General features: G+C 37.0%; 2 protein-coding genes across 3 annotated transcripts in view; one reads left to right on the plus strand and one right to left on the minus strand.

Moving 5' to 3' along the window:
• The window catches only part of parp8 (poly (ADP-ribose) polymerase family, member 8), a 36544-nt gene extending 25220 nt beyond the window's left edge, over positions 1-11324 (plus strand). Inside the window, exons 15-26 of one of the 2 annotated variants that reach the window (XM_079871026.1) lie at positions 180-272; positions 362-487; positions 833-940; positions 1477-1544; positions 1807-1855; positions 2182-2294; positions 3752-3824; positions 8005-8074; positions 8228-8301; positions 8439-8508; positions 8608-8692; positions 8882-11324. In XM_079871026.1, coding sequence (XP_079727152.1) covers positions 180-272; positions 362-487; positions 833-940; positions 1477-1544; positions 1807-1855; positions 2182-2294; positions 3752-3824; positions 8005-8074; positions 8228-8301; positions 8439-8508; positions 8608-8692; positions 8882-8984 — 1032 coding nt within the window. In that variant the 3' untranslated portion in view covers positions 8985-11324. The remainder of the gene's footprint in view (positions 1-179; positions 273-361; positions 488-832; positions 941-1476; positions 1545-1806; positions 1856-2181; positions 2295-3751; positions 3825-8004; positions 8075-8227; positions 8302-8438; positions 8509-8607; positions 8693-8881) is intronic. The other variant, XM_079871027.1, reaches the window with a different exon arrangement.
• Positions 11325-11741: 417 nt separating this feature from the next.
• Positions 11742-15648, minus strand: LOC307158453 (E3 ubiquitin-protein ligase DTX3L). The gene is made up of 4 exons (XM_079871028.1): positions 15354-15648; positions 14056-15075; positions 13731-13948; positions 11742-13598 (listed from the first exon to the last, which is right to left on the minus strand). The coding sequence occupies exons 1-4, from the start codon at positions 15369-15371 to the stop codon at positions 13529-13531; spliced, it is 1326 nt and encodes a 441-aa protein (XP_079727154.1). The 5' UTR covers positions 15372-15648; the 3' UTR covers positions 11742-13528.
• Between the last annotated feature and the right edge of the window lie 861 nt (positions 15649-16509).

Below are 16509 nucleotides of genomic sequence, written 5' to 3' on the forward strand. Positions count from 1 at the left end.
TCATGTCACAATCAAAGATGTTTTTCTTTTCTTTCTTTTTTCATATTTTTGTGCCATATTATTTTGCGGATAGTTGTCAGACTAAAAGTGAGCCAATTTATGTTACATGTGATTATATTAATCCAGGATTAATACTATAATTTACTGTTCTAATGAGCTTGTTTATATGTGTCCTGCAGCCCACAGTATGTGAGAGAGAGTTGTGTGTATTCGCCTTCCAAACTCTAGGGGTCATGAATGAGGCTGCTGATGAGATTGCCACTGGTGCTCAGGTAAACAATCACAAACACAAAATTCATACAGTCATTCTGTACAGAACCTACTAACCAAATGGCTTAACAATCTCTGTTTGTGGCAACAGGTTGTAGACCTACTGGTCTCCATGTGCCGATCTGCACTGGAGTCTCCGAGAAAAGTTGTCATTTTTGAGCCATATCCCTCTGTGGTGGATCCCAATGACTCACAAGCACTTGCCTTCAACCCCAGGGTACTTAAAACACTTACCCCCGGTTTCACAGACAAGGTTTAAGCTTAGTCTCAGACTAAAATGCATGTTTGAGTAGTTTCAACCGAAAGCAACTCGCACTGATATATCTTAAAATATGTCAATGCCATTGCTTTGTCTCAAGATGCACACCAGTAATGTTTTTTTCAAAGGCAAGTTTATAAAAGCTACTTAAATGCCCTAATTGAACTAAGGCCTAATCCTGGCTTAATCTAAACCCTGTCTGTGAAACCGGGCCTTAGAGCGTTTAGCTTTTACCCCGTCTTTTTTGTGTAATGCTGCTACTCATGAAGGAATATCACATTGAGTGTTTGGGTTCTTCTTCAGAAAAAGGACTATGACCGAGTGATGAGAGCACTTGACAGTATCACCTCTATCAGAGAAATGACCCAGGTATCGACCAGAAATTTACAACAGGAGAATGTTTGTTCTAAGGTTGTTACATTGTTTTTAAGTCTGTCAATCAATTCAAATCTAACTATTTTAATGACTTTAAAATATATAATATATAGAATGTTATGTATGCTATGTTATAAATAATGAATGTATTTTTATAATAATTTAATATACTCATTTGTTACCACTTTATTGTACAGTGTCCTTGTTTCACATTACATGTAGTTGCTATAGAAATAACTATAAATTATGCATGATTATTACATGCAACTAACCCTAAACCAAACCCTAACCCTAAAGTAATTACTGTACATGTAGTTAATTAATATTACTCAGTACTTTTTTATATACTATAACATTTTATAAATGTATACTGTATATACAAGTATTTATATGCTTTTTATGGCAACAGTAAAAACAAATGTTCTGCAAAATATTATATTTAACAGATAGTTGTTTAAATCACAATCCCTGTATCTTTTATAGCATAAGTCTTCAGAGAAATCAGCCGGTGCTTTGATTCCTAATGGAGGAGCATTTAGACATTTTAATTGTTGCTGTTTTTTTCTGCACAGGCTCCATACCTGGAGATAAAGAGACAAATGGACAAGCACGATCCTTTGGCTCACCCACTACTGCAGTGGTATGACTGAATGACACTTCAATCATTATCTACTCCGCTCCTGCATTTTAATGATGTGTAAATGTGACAGTCAGCTCTCATAACAGCTCTAATTACATAGTCATGGAGAGTGTGTGCATCCATCTTTGTTGTACCTTGGACAGTCAGTATGATCATGTGACATACAATCACGCATATACAGTATTTAAATGCATCTACAGTCCTGCAGTGGAGGGTTTCAAACCTAATGGAGTATCTGGTTGATAAATCCATTTTTTTACAGGGTGATATCCAGTAACAGATCACACATAGTGAAGCTTCCTGTTACTAGAGTAAGTCTTGTATCTATCTTAAGCATTTTTTTATGATTTCCATAAATGTTTCTGCAAATGCCACAAGAATGTGAAAATGTCTCTGATCTAGGTTAAGATCATCTGGGTTAGACGCATAATGATTAATCTTTCATTGAATTGCTGGCATAACCTCCCTAAGAGAGAACCATGACTCTTTTAGAAGCCATCTTTCAGTTCTTCTGTATTTTTGAAGAGATTTTTAAATTCACAGGCACTGTGAAACTTTTCAAAGTTTTAAGCAGAGAAAATGATTTAGGCTTAGCGTCTCAAGTATATGCTCTTATATCTTGTTTCTATCACAACAGCAACTGAAATTCATGCACACACCCCATCAGTTCCTCCTGCTCAGCAGTCCGCCAGCCAAAGAATCCAACTTTAGAACTGCCAAAGGCCTCTTTGGGAGTACCTTTGCTTTTCAGTAAGTTCCATTTTAAACACCTAAGAAACTGAGCTTTTTTTTATCCTTAAATCAAATTTGACCCGCAGCATTACAAATTCATAAATTCATGATTGGGGTACAACAGGGTATAAGTAAAATGTGTTTTAGCTGTTCCCAAAGTATATTATAATATCTGTCTTGCTGGAGCTCTTGGCAGTTTTGTATGCAATGTGAATCAGGCAGTCTGAATGGTCTGTGGGTGTGCTGAACAAATGTTGTAGCCACAAGCCAGGTTTGCACTGTATCAGAAAAGACAATTTCTCACTTTATATTCTTCATGGCTTTGTGATTGTCCTCTAATATTAAATCAACTAAATCTGAAGTGCATTTCACTGTCGCAATAAGAGGAAGTCGGTTCCAGCTGTCGTAACTAGTTCAGTTGCGATTCAGCTGTGCAGCAAACTATATGTAAGGAATAATTGACGACGGGACATTGAATTATTCTAAAATAATGCACACCCGAGGTGGTAATGCGGCCACGACGAGAAACGAGTTATGCGTTATTTATTTTCGAATAATTCAATGAACCGGAGTCAATTATTCGGCGTTACCACACCTCAAGACATTGTTCAGATGTTGTATTTCAAGACATTTGTCAGGTTTTCATCCTTAAAACGCTCTTGTGTGTAGGACTAATTTCTTACTCATCTCATCCCACGCCTCCGTTGCTAATTCCAAAACGTAATTTTAAAGCTAGTAATGGAGGCTTGAGCCATTGATAGCAGAGAGAGAATTAAGCGTGTGTGAATTACCTGAGTCTGTACGTCTCTCAACAGTGTTCGGCACCAGCGTCTCTACTAATAGCGAAACTGTAAGTTTATCTGCTTCAAGAACAGCGCCGCTATTACCTCGCTAGTGAGAAATGTCATGTAGCTTTTAAGTTGCTAAACTATTTTACTGATAAAATCATCAGAGCAGCGCTGACAACACGTTTCTGTGCGAGTGTGTGTGTGCGTACTTACTGTGTGTTTGAGTTTGAGTGGGAGAGACAGTGGGAGAAAAAGAGTATGTGCTTTTCGTATTTAATAAAGTGTTATTTTGTGACAAAAAAACATGGAAATAATTTGTCATTTTTAGACTGTTTTTTACTATATTTATTTGCTTGGTCAGTGTCATTGTGGGTTTTGGTTCTTTTGCTGTTGTAGGCTGTAAGGACCTTTGAAATAACTGAAATTATTTGGCGAAGTGATATGGACATTTCCCTGAAAAGGATTGCACACCTGGCTTAGAACGTTCATCAACCAATAAGATTCAAGCATATAACAGCCCCATCGATTTTTTGAGTCATAGAATAGGTTTCAAATCTGTCTTTTGCACAAATTTAATTAAAACCACAACTGTACAGGTGTGAAGTTTCTTGCTGACAGTAGTTGTTAATTTTTCAGTTTAAAAAAAGACAAACTGACTGGCTCTCTCTCTCTTTCTATCACTTTCAGTGGATCACACATAGAAAACTGGCACTCCATTTTGAGGAATGGTTTGGTTGTGGCATCAAACACAAGGCTTCAGGTACTCATTTCTAATTGTGATACAGATACAGTTTTTAATGTAATAAAACTGGGATGAAGTTTGGATGAAGCCAGTGGTTTTATTGTGGAAATATGATGTGATAGTATATTTATGCATAATGCATTATGTAAATATCTTAAAGGGATAGTTCACCCAAAAATAAAACTTCTGTCATTAATTACTCACCTTCATGTCGTTCCAAGGACTTTCGTTCATCTTCGGAACACAAATGATGATCTTTTTAATGAAATCTGAGATATTTCTGTCCCTCCTCTTACAGCTGCGCAACTACCACTTTGACGCTTCAAAACGTTCATAAAGAGATCAAATAATCCATATGAATTGAGTCAAAGTGGTAGTTGTGTAGCTGTCAATGGAGAGTACAGAACTGGCTCAGATTTTAAAAATATCTTCATTTGTGTTCCGAAGAGAAACGGAAGTCTTACGGGTTTGGAACGACACAAAGTAGATTATGACAGAATTTTCATTTTTGGGTGTAAACATCTTTAAACATCTGAGCAGACCAATGTGCACTGACTTTGTTTTTTACACCACATCTCTTAATATATGCAAGGAAGAACTTAAAGGGATAGTTCACCCATGTGGGGTGGCAGTGGTTCATGTAGGTTGTTTACAAACTGGAAGGTTGGTGGTTCAATCCCTGGTTCCACCTGACCAAGTGTCGAGGTGTCCATGAGCAAGACACCTAACCCCAGTTGCTCCTGACTAGCTGGATGGCTTGGCGCCTTGCATGGCTGACACCGCCGTTGGTGTATGAATGAGTGAGTGAATGGGTGAATGTGAGGCTATATGTAAAGCGCTTTGGTGGCCATAGGTCTGTGAAAGCGTTATATAAATGCAGTCCAATTTACCCAAAAATGAAACCCTCAAATTGTTCCAAACCTGTACGGGTTTCTTTCTTCTGTTGAACACAAAAAGAGATATTTTAAGGTAACCAGACAGTTGACGGTAGCCATTGACTTCCATAGTATTTTTTTCCTACTATGGATTTCCATGGCTACCGTCAACTGTCTGGTTACCTTAAAATATCTCTTTTTGTGTTCAACAGAAGAAAGAATCCCGTACAGGTTTGGAACAACTTGAGGTTGAGTAAATATGACAAAACTATCCCTTTAATAGTTGACATTTTAGTAGTTTAATAATTTAATAGTGAATTTTCTGAACACTGTTAGAGGTTTATTTATTAGAAGAAGAAAAAACGATCTGCAATGTCAGTTGTGTACGACGATGTTTTTCAAAACTGGTTCTGGGGAGCCACTGCTCTGCACATTTTGTATGAAAATGTATTTTCATATTTAATTTTCAATTCCTTATTGAACACCTGATTTAGATCATCAGCTCACTAGGTGCGGGTTCCATGAACTGAACCATGGGTATGTCTCAGTCAGCTCCCTAGTTCAGTAATCAGGGTACTGATCAGGGTGTCAGCCATTTTAAGAGATTTCTCTATCGCAAAATCCTTCCCGTGCACTGAAACGCTGCTCCCTAAAAAGTCCCGCAATGCACTGTAAAAACCAGCGAGCATTGATGCTCACTATGCTCACTTAACAGAAGTTCTAAAGCACAGAACATAAATCACAAGCCAACCCTAGTGAAAAAAACCTATACCAAAATACATTTATTTCATACAAAGTATACTACAGATCCATTAACATATTTATTGACATATCATTTTAGACTTACTGATATAAATATTATGATTAAACTTTATTTGGAGTTCTTCTTTATTGCACAATGCACATTTCTTAATATCAAGTCTAAAAGGTGTTTAATATCACTATTAGTAAGGACAGTATGAACTCTGTATAATTTCCGTCTTTAAATGTAAGATATTTAGGGCCCTATGATCATACACCCGGCACAATGTGGCGCCAGCCGCAACGCAAGTGTTTCAGCCTGACGCAGTTATCATTTTCACGTCCTGCGCCACATTGTTTAAATAGCAAATGCATTTGCGCCCATCTGTTCACCCATGGGCGTGCTGGTCTGAAAACGAGGTGTGTTCAGGCACATTGTTGGTGCGTTGCTATTTTATGGCAACTGTAATAGACTGTGCCATTGACCAACTGAAACCTGGTCTTAAGTCAATGGCACAATATACTAGCTGTTAGCTAACTCTGGTGCAATTACTCTTAATTGTGCATTGTCCCTGTAAAAATAAACAATAAAGTAAGTTATTTTATTTTTTTGTTATTTAAAGAGCGCATTAGTAATATGCGCCTATAGGCGGGTGCACAACGCATGTGCATTACACACACAGGGACGCGCAGCAGCACACAAACATGCCAAATATTAAAATGTATTACAATGTAAAAGATTATTATAGTGTACATAAAGATATGGTGGAATCCGGCTTGTCCCGTAGATGGTCGGCTTGTGTGCTTTAGCCTTGTGCACGAGCAGATCCATTTCCTCTCCGGAGAAGCGTTCAGTCTTTCCGCTTGCAAATTCCGCCATGTAAATAGCTAATCCGCCATGGCGCGAGCGCAACTGACTTTTAAAGGGAATGGGAGATGAGACTGATTGGTTTATTGCACGTTATGCCCAAAACACACCCATTACTCATTAAGAGAATAGGGACAACCCTTTTAAACCAGAGCAAAAGGGGATTCGGACACGCCCTAAGTGCACTTGCGTCGTGCACTTTAGACCATGCGCTTAGATTGTTAAAATAGGGCCCTTAAAGTGTACCGAAAGTATATTTGCATTAGTTCCATTTTAACACAATCACATATACTTAAGTATATCTTTAGTTGGACCTCAGCACTATTTCTGGATAACTAAAGTGCATTATGTACAAAATTAGTTGTTCCAGTTTAGCAGACTTTAAGTATATCAATTTAGTATACCAACAGTACAATTGCAGGGTATTTATATTAAAGGGATAGTTCACTTTGAAATTAAATTTTGGTATGTTTTAGCTTACCTCAAGGGCATCCAAGATGTAGGTGTCAATTTTGATATTTTTAGGTCAAACCGTTCTTGTCTGACAGTCATCGTAAGTACACATTGATGGCCTAAGACACGAAACGAGCGGTTTGTGTGAGAAAACGAACAGTATTTATATCGTTTTTACCTCTTATAACACAGCCACGTCCAAGTGATCTGAGGGCGCGAGCGCATCCTGGTGCGTGACGTGTGCGCAGACTGGTGCATAGATATATACAATAGATGTCTGCGTACACGTCACACAGCAGGAAGCGCCCGCGCCCTCAGATCACTTGGACGTGGCTGTGTTATAAGAGGTAAAAACGATATAAATACTGTCCGTTTTCTCATACAAACTGCTCGTTTCGTGTCTTAGGCCATCAATGTGTACTTACGATGGGGAATTGTTTAATTTGGACGATGGGGAATTGTTTTAATTTGGACTCTGTGCATGCTCTTTGAGGGGGTGACCATAGACCTGCATGATATGACTGTCAGACAAGAACGGTTTGACCTAAAAATATCAAAATTGAAACTACTGCGGAAACAAAGACACCTACATCTTGGATGCCCTTGAGGTAAGCTAAAACATACCAAAATTTAATTTCAAAGTGAACTATCCCTTTAAGTACATAAATATGTAAATGTATCTGTAATATACTTAGCATAAAATAAATGTATTTCAAATACATTTTAGTATATTTATTTTCCACTAGGGAACTCAGTGACACGCAATAGATATTTTTTAAAATACAAACCATTATTTATTTTTTTGTCTGCATAAACATGCATCATTAGACAGAGAACATAATCTTGCTAACATTTATCATTTATTTATTTGTTTCACATATACAGTATGTAACAAGCTTTAAATAACATAAAAAAGTTCTGCTGTTGTTCAAAAATACCAGTTGTGATGTTGTGCAATGAAAACATTGCCATGTCGCTGGAAATAGAGTCATCGGTGTCCCAATGTGTTGTGAGCCAGCGTCCTTTACTGTCCTTATCAGTGCCCGAATTCATGTACATGATATACTTGTTCACGACCTTTGAATTTAGGGAGCTGATTGAGACAGTAAGTGTGACAGAAAAGAAAGACATACAAAATGTGCAGAGCGGTGTGTGGTGTGGTGTATGGAAACCGTATTTCTGGTTAGTTAAGCAGACACATTTCACCTTTTGAGAAAAAGTAAAACATGGTTTGCATACTAAATCATTGTTTTATTTGCAGCTCCATGGCGCTATCTATGGGAGTGGAATCTATCTCAGTCCATTATCAAGCATATCCTTTGGCTACTCAGGTCTTAAAATCTTCTTCCAAGATGTTTGATACTGATGTGTCCTGTACTTGACTATATGCACAATAAAACAAAAAAAGTATTATACATATATTTTTAAGAACTTGTTACATGTGAATATGCTGTTTTTATTCATACTGTGGCTTTTCCACATAGGGATGAATAAAAAACAGCAGAAAGTTGCTTCAAAAGATGAAACTGCTGCCAACAAGACCAATATTAATTTGCAGGTATTGAATGTATTTCATTTTTTTTTTTTAAGCACCTGACACAAAATCATAAGTTGAATGACTTTCTTCTTCAAGACCTTTATCAAACATACTTGGTATCTGAAACCTGTGGTCCACAAAATTTCTTTTGCTTTCAGTCACAGAAGAAAGGCCAGAACCCCCAGTTTCTGCAGAGCCGCAACCTGAAATGCATAGCCTTATGTGAAGGTTCATATTTGACCTTACTGCCTTTACACAGATTTACATCTTCATCTGTAATCTTTTTTTTTTTTTTTAAAAGGTAATATTCTCTCTTTTATATAACAGCTATTACATCTCCTGACCTGCACAAGCATGGTGACATCTGGGTAGTTCCAAATACAGATCATGTCTGCACACGTTTTTTCTTTGTGTAAGTACATTTAAATCTATCTCAGCATATATATATATATATATCTGTGTTGCTAAATGTGTATCTGTAAAAACGTTGAGACTGTATCTCCCAAACTGACAATCAGAACATAGAAAGCAGCACATCTGATGAGTTTGTTATTAGCAGAAGAACTGAACCGAAACTCTCCTTTTTCTCTGTGTCAACTAGTTATGAGGACGGACAGGTAGGTGACACAAGTATAAACACACAGGACCCTGGTATTCATAGGGAGATCCTGCGAGTCATCGGCAATCAAACGGCTACTGGATGAAAGATTTTGAACACAATACCGCTGCCTTGACCTCTTTCCCAAAGCTGGACATTTGAGCGTAGGAGGCCAATACCATGTATTTTTTGGTAACCACAGAACACACAGACATACAACAGAAAGGATATTCACAATCTTCAAAATACACTATTTATACTGTTCCCCTGGGATACATGCATATTTACACTGGCTATTCAAACTATTAGCATTTTGCTAAGTTTATAAATACAAGGTACATTTTGAAAGAGCATGGTATGTCTCTCAGTTCAACTGATGGACTACTTATTTTTTGTAAAGATACAAAAAATGAAAGCACTTTGAAGAAGTACAGTATTTTGAGACTTTCTTGGAGAAAATACAATATTCCTGTGTGGATATGCACCATCTGACCTTGTTTACTAAGAGCTGTACTTGTTAAAGTACATTAATTTGTGTATACAAAAGGTGTCTACTGTATATGCACTTTATTTTTCTTAATGTATGATAGTTTCAAACTTCCATATAATCTTAAATGCCTTTCAAAGACAGATGTATTTATTGTTTGACAGTGCTGAACACGAGCGAGCAACTCCTGATTTTGACTGCATTTACAGCTGACGGAGAGCTTTGACAAATGTAGTGTAAAACAAAATCCCTGTGCTACAGCTTATATGTCATGCTACTTAAAAGTAGCTGTCAGTTTACAATTTCTAAAGGCCTCAGTTTAGAATTTGCCCAGATTTACCGAACCTGCCACTTCATTGACTTTCATTCATTTTCAATTTTAAATATACAGTATTGCTGTAACATTTGGTGAGTGACTATACCAACTATATAAAAAAGATTAAAACGTAAAAAAATGAAACACTTTATATATTCGGCAGCAACAACTAAACATAAAATGCATGCTGCTTTCCTGACATTTTCAAATAACTTGTTTTCCTTGGTATGGTTACAGACTTTTTTGATAATGGACAAAATCGGCACCCAATTGTAAATTGTCTTTTCAATATAAATCTTTTTTGTAAGGTGATTTTAAGGCAGAATACGTGTTTGCTGCTTGTTGTTTTTACATTGTAATGTATTAACAGAAGGTTCAAATGTGTGAGTGTTCTGTTCAAGTTTTGCAATTATTTATAGTGATGTTTAGACACCTGTGTGGTTGTTAACTTTACTTTCAGTCGTTTAAATCATTTTTGAGAACGATCACCCAACATAGAAATTAGAACCTGTGCATAAAGGTAACACATTTGATTAAAATTCATTCAATTGTTTCAAAAATATTATTTGAGGAAATGCAACTTTTACATAGTCGAGATGTAGCACCACAACACTTTTCTCACTTATGGGCAGAATTATGGGTTTTATTAAAAAATGGGCACATCAAATATGTAGTATTGATCATTTTGTGTGCAGAAAAGTATTTTGTATTTTTCCATGGGACTCTGAAATACTGGTAAATCCACATGATATTCACTTGCAATATATTCCATTGTAGATTCAATTGATTGAATGGCAACAGCTCAATATTACATTTAATCTAAAGTGAAAGTTTACATAATCATTACGCATTGTCAAGTTTGTCATTACTAAAAAAGGGATGTAAATCAGATTTATTACAATGAGTATTCCATCAAATCCACAATCTGATCAGCTATTAAAAAAATCTCTTTAAAGGATTAAAATAGGGGTTAGTTCTTACATGCATGTACACATAACTATATCATAATTTTCAACTTTTTTTTGTTACTTTACCTTCATTGTTATGGACTGTTCGTTATAGTTCTGTTTGTATAGTTTTGTACATTTTCTGCACAAATTGGTCAAAAAAGAGAGATCATGCTATTAGCATTTGGTGCCTTATAGATAGATAAGGATTTAATGGCAAAATTGACAAAACTGTCATATGTGAAAATACTGTATATATTGTAAATAATGCCACAGCAACACAGGAGGCCAAATATTTTCTGTAGTACGTTTTTACTTTTTCCTTATTTTGCGAACAGATCGAGCTTTTTGGCTTTTTACAAGTTATGGAAATAGTAGCTTATGTATCTGTTTATGTTCATTAAATTCAAATTTGCCTATAATTTACACATTTTTGTCTTTTTTTCCTTATAACTGAAATCAGATGTAAACCCCTAAATACTGCAGAATTGCAGTTCATACACAGAAGTGTGCCACCTAGCCCCACTTACCTTTGATCAGTTTCCAAACGCAATGCAGATGTTCATTTTTAACTACCATAAAGTGCCTGAAAGAACCGGTGCATGACAATAATTTAGCATAAAGTTGTGGAACAGAGAGGAATTTTATTTCAAGTGTCTGTCCTCTGAAGCACAAATAAAAATTATTCCAAGTGTTCCTATGGTTGTTTCTCTCACAAAATCGTATGTGTTACTAATTAAACCATATCTCTGCAAATCAGTGTTAGGAAAGGTCAATCATTGACTTGAACTGGCTGAAAGCCACGACATTTGGCACAGGAAAGTCAGTTAGACTTTATTTTGATGTTCACCTTTAAACATTCTGTTGATTAAGTAACATTGCACCTACATTCAGCTAACTCTCAGAATACTAGTAGACTGTTAGGGGTAGTAGAATAAAGAGTTAGGGTTGGTAGAATAAGTTGACATGCACTTGTCAACAACTGTTTGGATGCCTTTATCAACAGAAAACGAATAGTTTGTTATATAGTTCAAAACAGTTCGTCTTAATTGTTTGAATCTCATTTTCTTGATTTATGTGCCTCAGTGTAAAGTATTCCACTGAAGGGAAGTTGTAGAGAGAACCCAAGTGCAGTTTATTTACAAACATAAAACAAAGGGCATGGCATGAACATTGACGTGACACTTACCAACTGTGGTTACAGTGAAACAAAACTTGCCAAAGACGCATGGCAAACATGAGGGCTTAAATACAAGACTAATGACAAGACAAGGGACACCTGTGAACAATGAACCAATGACAACATGACACATCAGACAAGGGAACACATGGCAGGATCACATGACTTGAACAGGGGATCACATGACAGACATGAAACAGGAACATGAAACATAACCAAATCGTGATACTCCTGTTTAGTGTTCAACAGAAGAAAGAAACTCGTACAGGTTTAAGGCCACATTTACACATAGCCGGGTATTTAGAGAAACAAATATTTCCCCCCCTCCGTTCTCAATAATAACACTGTGCACACAACATCATTTTCAAAAAAGTTATTTACATCAACCCCCATAAATACGTCATCGAGCGCCATCATAACTATGCCAAACCTAAAGGCGGCAGTGTAGGGAGAAGGATAAAGCCATGGAAGCCAATCAGAATCGACAACAACGAATAACACGAGCGACTTCCTAGGGCGTTCACATGATGTTAAGCATTTTCTGGCGCATAATGTGACGTTTGAGAACCTAAAACCCCGTTTCTCCCAGTTGACAAAGCAACACATAACCGGCGTTGTCAGAAATCTCCACTTTGGCCGGAGTTTTTCGAAATAATCATTTTCTGAGATAAAAACGGGGTTTTCGTGTAAATGAGAGTCCAAACCGCAGGGAAATATCTGCGTCTTCCCTTCGTGTAAACGGGGCCTCAGAGACAATGCTAGCCTGTCGAGTGGCTAACAGCAAAATAAGAGCTTTATTTGTAATGCAGCATTTTCTCTATCATACAATATTTTTTTAAATTAATTGCATTCCTTTTAGCAACACAATTCATCCAGTTTTCATCTATGATATTCTAATATCGATCTAGCTAGCTTACTGCAATGTAGTAGAGTAATAACATAACTTACTCAGATGTATTTTCGTATGATTGTTTTGACCAAGTAAAACAGTGCTGCCTTACCCCACAGTTTTAATTTGTCAAATAAAGTGACCTGTATGAAGAGTAATTCAGCATTTGCGGCTATTTCATTAGAATGAAATAAAATAATGTGATTTTAAGTGATCAAGCGTAACTGCAACAAAGTTCAATATCAGGGAGGAAAAAAGGGAACAGGCAAATGTTGAATGTAACTTTAATCGTAAAGTAACAATAAACAACTAAATGAAAGGAGCGTCAGACTGCCGCTTATAAGGATAATAAAAGCTCTGGAGTTCCTCCATGGGACTGGAGACGTGACACGCATGTGTCTCTCATTAGCATTTGCTTCATCAGCTGATTGCTTTCCATCAGCTATTCCACACTCTTTCACGGCATCATCAAACTGCACCTTTGTTATTGTTTTGATTAAGTGACCTCTAGCAGCAAAACTTACATACTGTGCCTTTAAAATCTAATTTCTGTAGATATGATCCTTTATTGTATTGACATGAAACTATAAGGTTTACAGTTAAAGCAGAATGTGACTGCTTCTCCTACTCTTTAATCCCATAAAGCAGCATGAGAGAAACAATGTTACAAACTAAAACATGGCAATTTATACAGTACATCCTAAACTGTGGCTGTAAAAAAAAAAAAGAAAAAAAGCCCCACCCTGTAATTGGCTGGTCATCATGAGACTGCAATATAACCTTACTTTTTTTATTAGTGTTTGTATTGATTACAAAGTTAAGATCTTAAAATCAGTAAATTCCTTTTGCTTTCAGTTCATCTTGTACTCGTTTCAGGTAGTCTGGATCTGGGTAACCATAACTACAAAGACAAAAGCATAGTTACAACACGTATGGCTATAATTTAAGATTAAACAATGCTGATAATTAAAGGGCTTGTCTGAGATGAGGTAACCACCAGAAAATGTTGAGAACACCCAAACGGTTTACTTACTGCGTTGGCCCTCCATCACGAGACGTCTTATGATGAATGTCATTCCAGGTCACCACATTGTTCTTTCCAGTGGTAGATGAACATCCAATGGTGAAAGTGAGTCGCTGGTCAAACGCCCTCTGCAGAAGCTTCAGTACGTTGTTCCCCTCTGTTGAGTCAGGGAGGTAAGCTATGCGGGACGCACCCAGGTACGCCATGCCTGGGTTTGGGTGTTCATTCTGCAGAGTATGAGGTAATCAAAAGACTCTGAGGTGTAAGTGATTGTTGTCATATTGAACAGCTCAAAGCAGAAGAATGTCTTACACTTCATTGCATTCATACTCACCCCCTGACGTCCACTTGGTATATGGTAGGCAATTACGATCGTTCCATATTTTCCGTATCCAGGTAAAGAAGAGCTGTCCCTTGAGACAGTCATGGTTCCTTCTTTTGGTTGCGTCCCTGTAAGATCGCCGTATATCTCTCCACATATCGGACAGGCTGGTTTCAACTGGAAAGCCCTAGCCAAACAGTCTTTACAAAATTTGTGCTTGCATTTACTTAAAACTGTGCAATCAGGTGTCTTGATTGAATCCAAACAAATTGGACATGTCTCATCTTTGGCTGGGTCTGTTGATTTCTCTTGTTTCACAGGTTGCTTGTAAGGTATGTCATCGTCTTTTGTTTTTCTTGGGGTTTGGTGCTGTGGATACATTCTTCCCATTCTGTGCTGTGCACTCCCATTCAAAAATGTGTCTAATCTTTCAAGGATAATGAAGCTGCCGGTCAGTTCCAGACCCTTTTGATCTGTATTGATTAAGAGCTCTGGAAACTCTGCACGGCAAAGTGCAATAATATTTTGACTGTAAACGTATGTCCTAGTTTGCAGCCCGGTTGCAGTCTTTTGATATAATGTTATAAACTGTTCTCGTGCAAATTGAGCTTGTATGTTCTTACCAGTCTTGGACGTAAAAGTCACATGACTTTTGTACTTATTTATGGAAACTGCATTCCTATTTTCTATTATGTGAAGTTCCTTAGATTTCTTTTCTTGTATGTAATGCATCACAACTTCATCAACCTGAACTGGCTGAACTACTAAAGAGTAACTTTGAGCTTGTCCCAGACCTGCTGCAGTGTGGTCCCTCAGACGCATCTCCTCTTGTCTTAGATTACTACTTCCATCATATGTTGGTCGTGTAGTTATACACTTTCTATGAATATCTTCAATATCTTGGAATGACCCGATGGCAACTGTATATGCACCTTCACGTTTAAGTGTCACTGTCTTGCCATGAAGAATGCTTGAAACTGAATTTGGCGGAATGGCGGCTGGATCAATCTTAAGTCTCACTTCAGTAAATATCTGCAATGAATTTGAAAGTAATAATCATAGTTGACTTATAAACAGGGTGCAGACTATCAAATGTAAGATTTTTTAACACCTTAAATTTATCAAACTGGGTCAAAAGACTACTAAACAGGCTTTAAGAACCTCATAACAGCCTACACCTATATGCGCAGAGTCAAAGTATGAACTTTTTTTTTTTTTTTATCTGAAACTTACTGCCTTGACATTAAGGCCATAAATAATAAAGAAAAATACAGTAAAATGGGTTTTTGCATGACTGTTAACAAACTTACCTTTAGCGGGCTCGCCATCTCTCTTTATCTGCCGATGGCGTCTTTCAGTTGTCAGGGGAATCAACCGTATCCAGTATGCAAAAAGCGAGCCTCGATATCGTAACCGTCAAGAAACGTGTTTCAAGAAAAAAGTATACCTTCTTTTCAAAAGAGAAGCACAATATAACGAGTGTTACTTTTGGTCCAATATCACAGTGTCACTCAGAACAATGTTATCACTTTTGAACGTAAACACTGCGCTTTAGTTTCAGTTTTGAGGAAGGAACTCATGCGCAGTAATAGGCTCTCAGGGTATGTTCAGGGTTGCCAGATCCCAGAAAAATATCCAGCATAATGCCAACTCAAAACTATTTAGAGGTTTTCAAAGTCAAAGACAGTGGGCCAACTCAAAGCTACAGTACATGATACCTAACGAGTCAATAAACTTAGTCTGATTGGCACGCACTGTATTTGGTCCTACTATGTAATTTTCACAACTCACAACTTGTTTTATGGAGTTTTTGTCAACTGTGAGTTTTTTTCTGCAATTTTGTCAGCTGAACTTTGTCAGTTAAACAACACAATCCATTGAACAGACTGTAATTATATCCCTCACAGCCTCGTTTTCATTCTTGTCAGAAATTAATAGTGCTATTGATGAAGGTCTGTTGGCCTAAACATGAATAGCCTAACATTGTCAGTGACATAGCTGACATATAGCTATCCATAGAATACTATATCTGTAGGCTATAGTATTTTGCCATAAAACACGTATTGTCCTTTCACTTCCCCACCCCAAATTTGCAAGACCATTATTAATAGGCAACACACTTTTCTCTTCATTCACTCTCCTTCTCTCCACATTAAATCATATTTTGTCTAAACAAGATTCAATGTGCAATAACTCTACAATGCCAAACTCAATTAACCTCCCTTAAAATTCCCGATGTTTCAGTGTTTCACTGTTTCAATGTTTTCCAGGTTGCCAGAGTTCATTCCAAGGATCGATGCACATTAGTAAAAGGATCTACTTTCATTTTTATTTGTCTAAAAATAAGCTTTTCGGTGACCACCGTACATTAAAAAAGTACCCCAAAATCTGCAACCATTTTCAAAATAGCCCAAGTGTGCAGGAAAGCATGGTTCCTTCCTTTTAAGGTTACTGCCCCAGTGAGAA

This window comes from Squalius cephalus (assembly GCF_949319135.1).
Source record: "Squalius cephalus genome assembly, chromosome: 5".
Classification (NCBI taxonomy): Eukaryota; Metazoa; Chordata; class Actinopteri; order Cypriniformes; family Leuciscidae; genus Squalius; species Squalius cephalus.

What these genes read in the sequence shown, in the direction of transcription:
- LOC307158453 (XM_079871028.1), bottom strand. An exon ending in TACCAAGTGGACGTCAGGGG is followed by an intron (nt 13,949 to 14,055) that starts GTGAGTATGAAT and finishes CATACTCTGCAG; the next exon opens with AATGAACACCCAAACCCAGG. An exon ending in CGTGATGGAGGGCCAACGCA is followed by an intron (nt 13,599 to 13,730) that starts GTAAGTAAACCG and finishes TTGTCTTTGTAG; the next exon opens with TTATGGTTACCCAGATCCAG.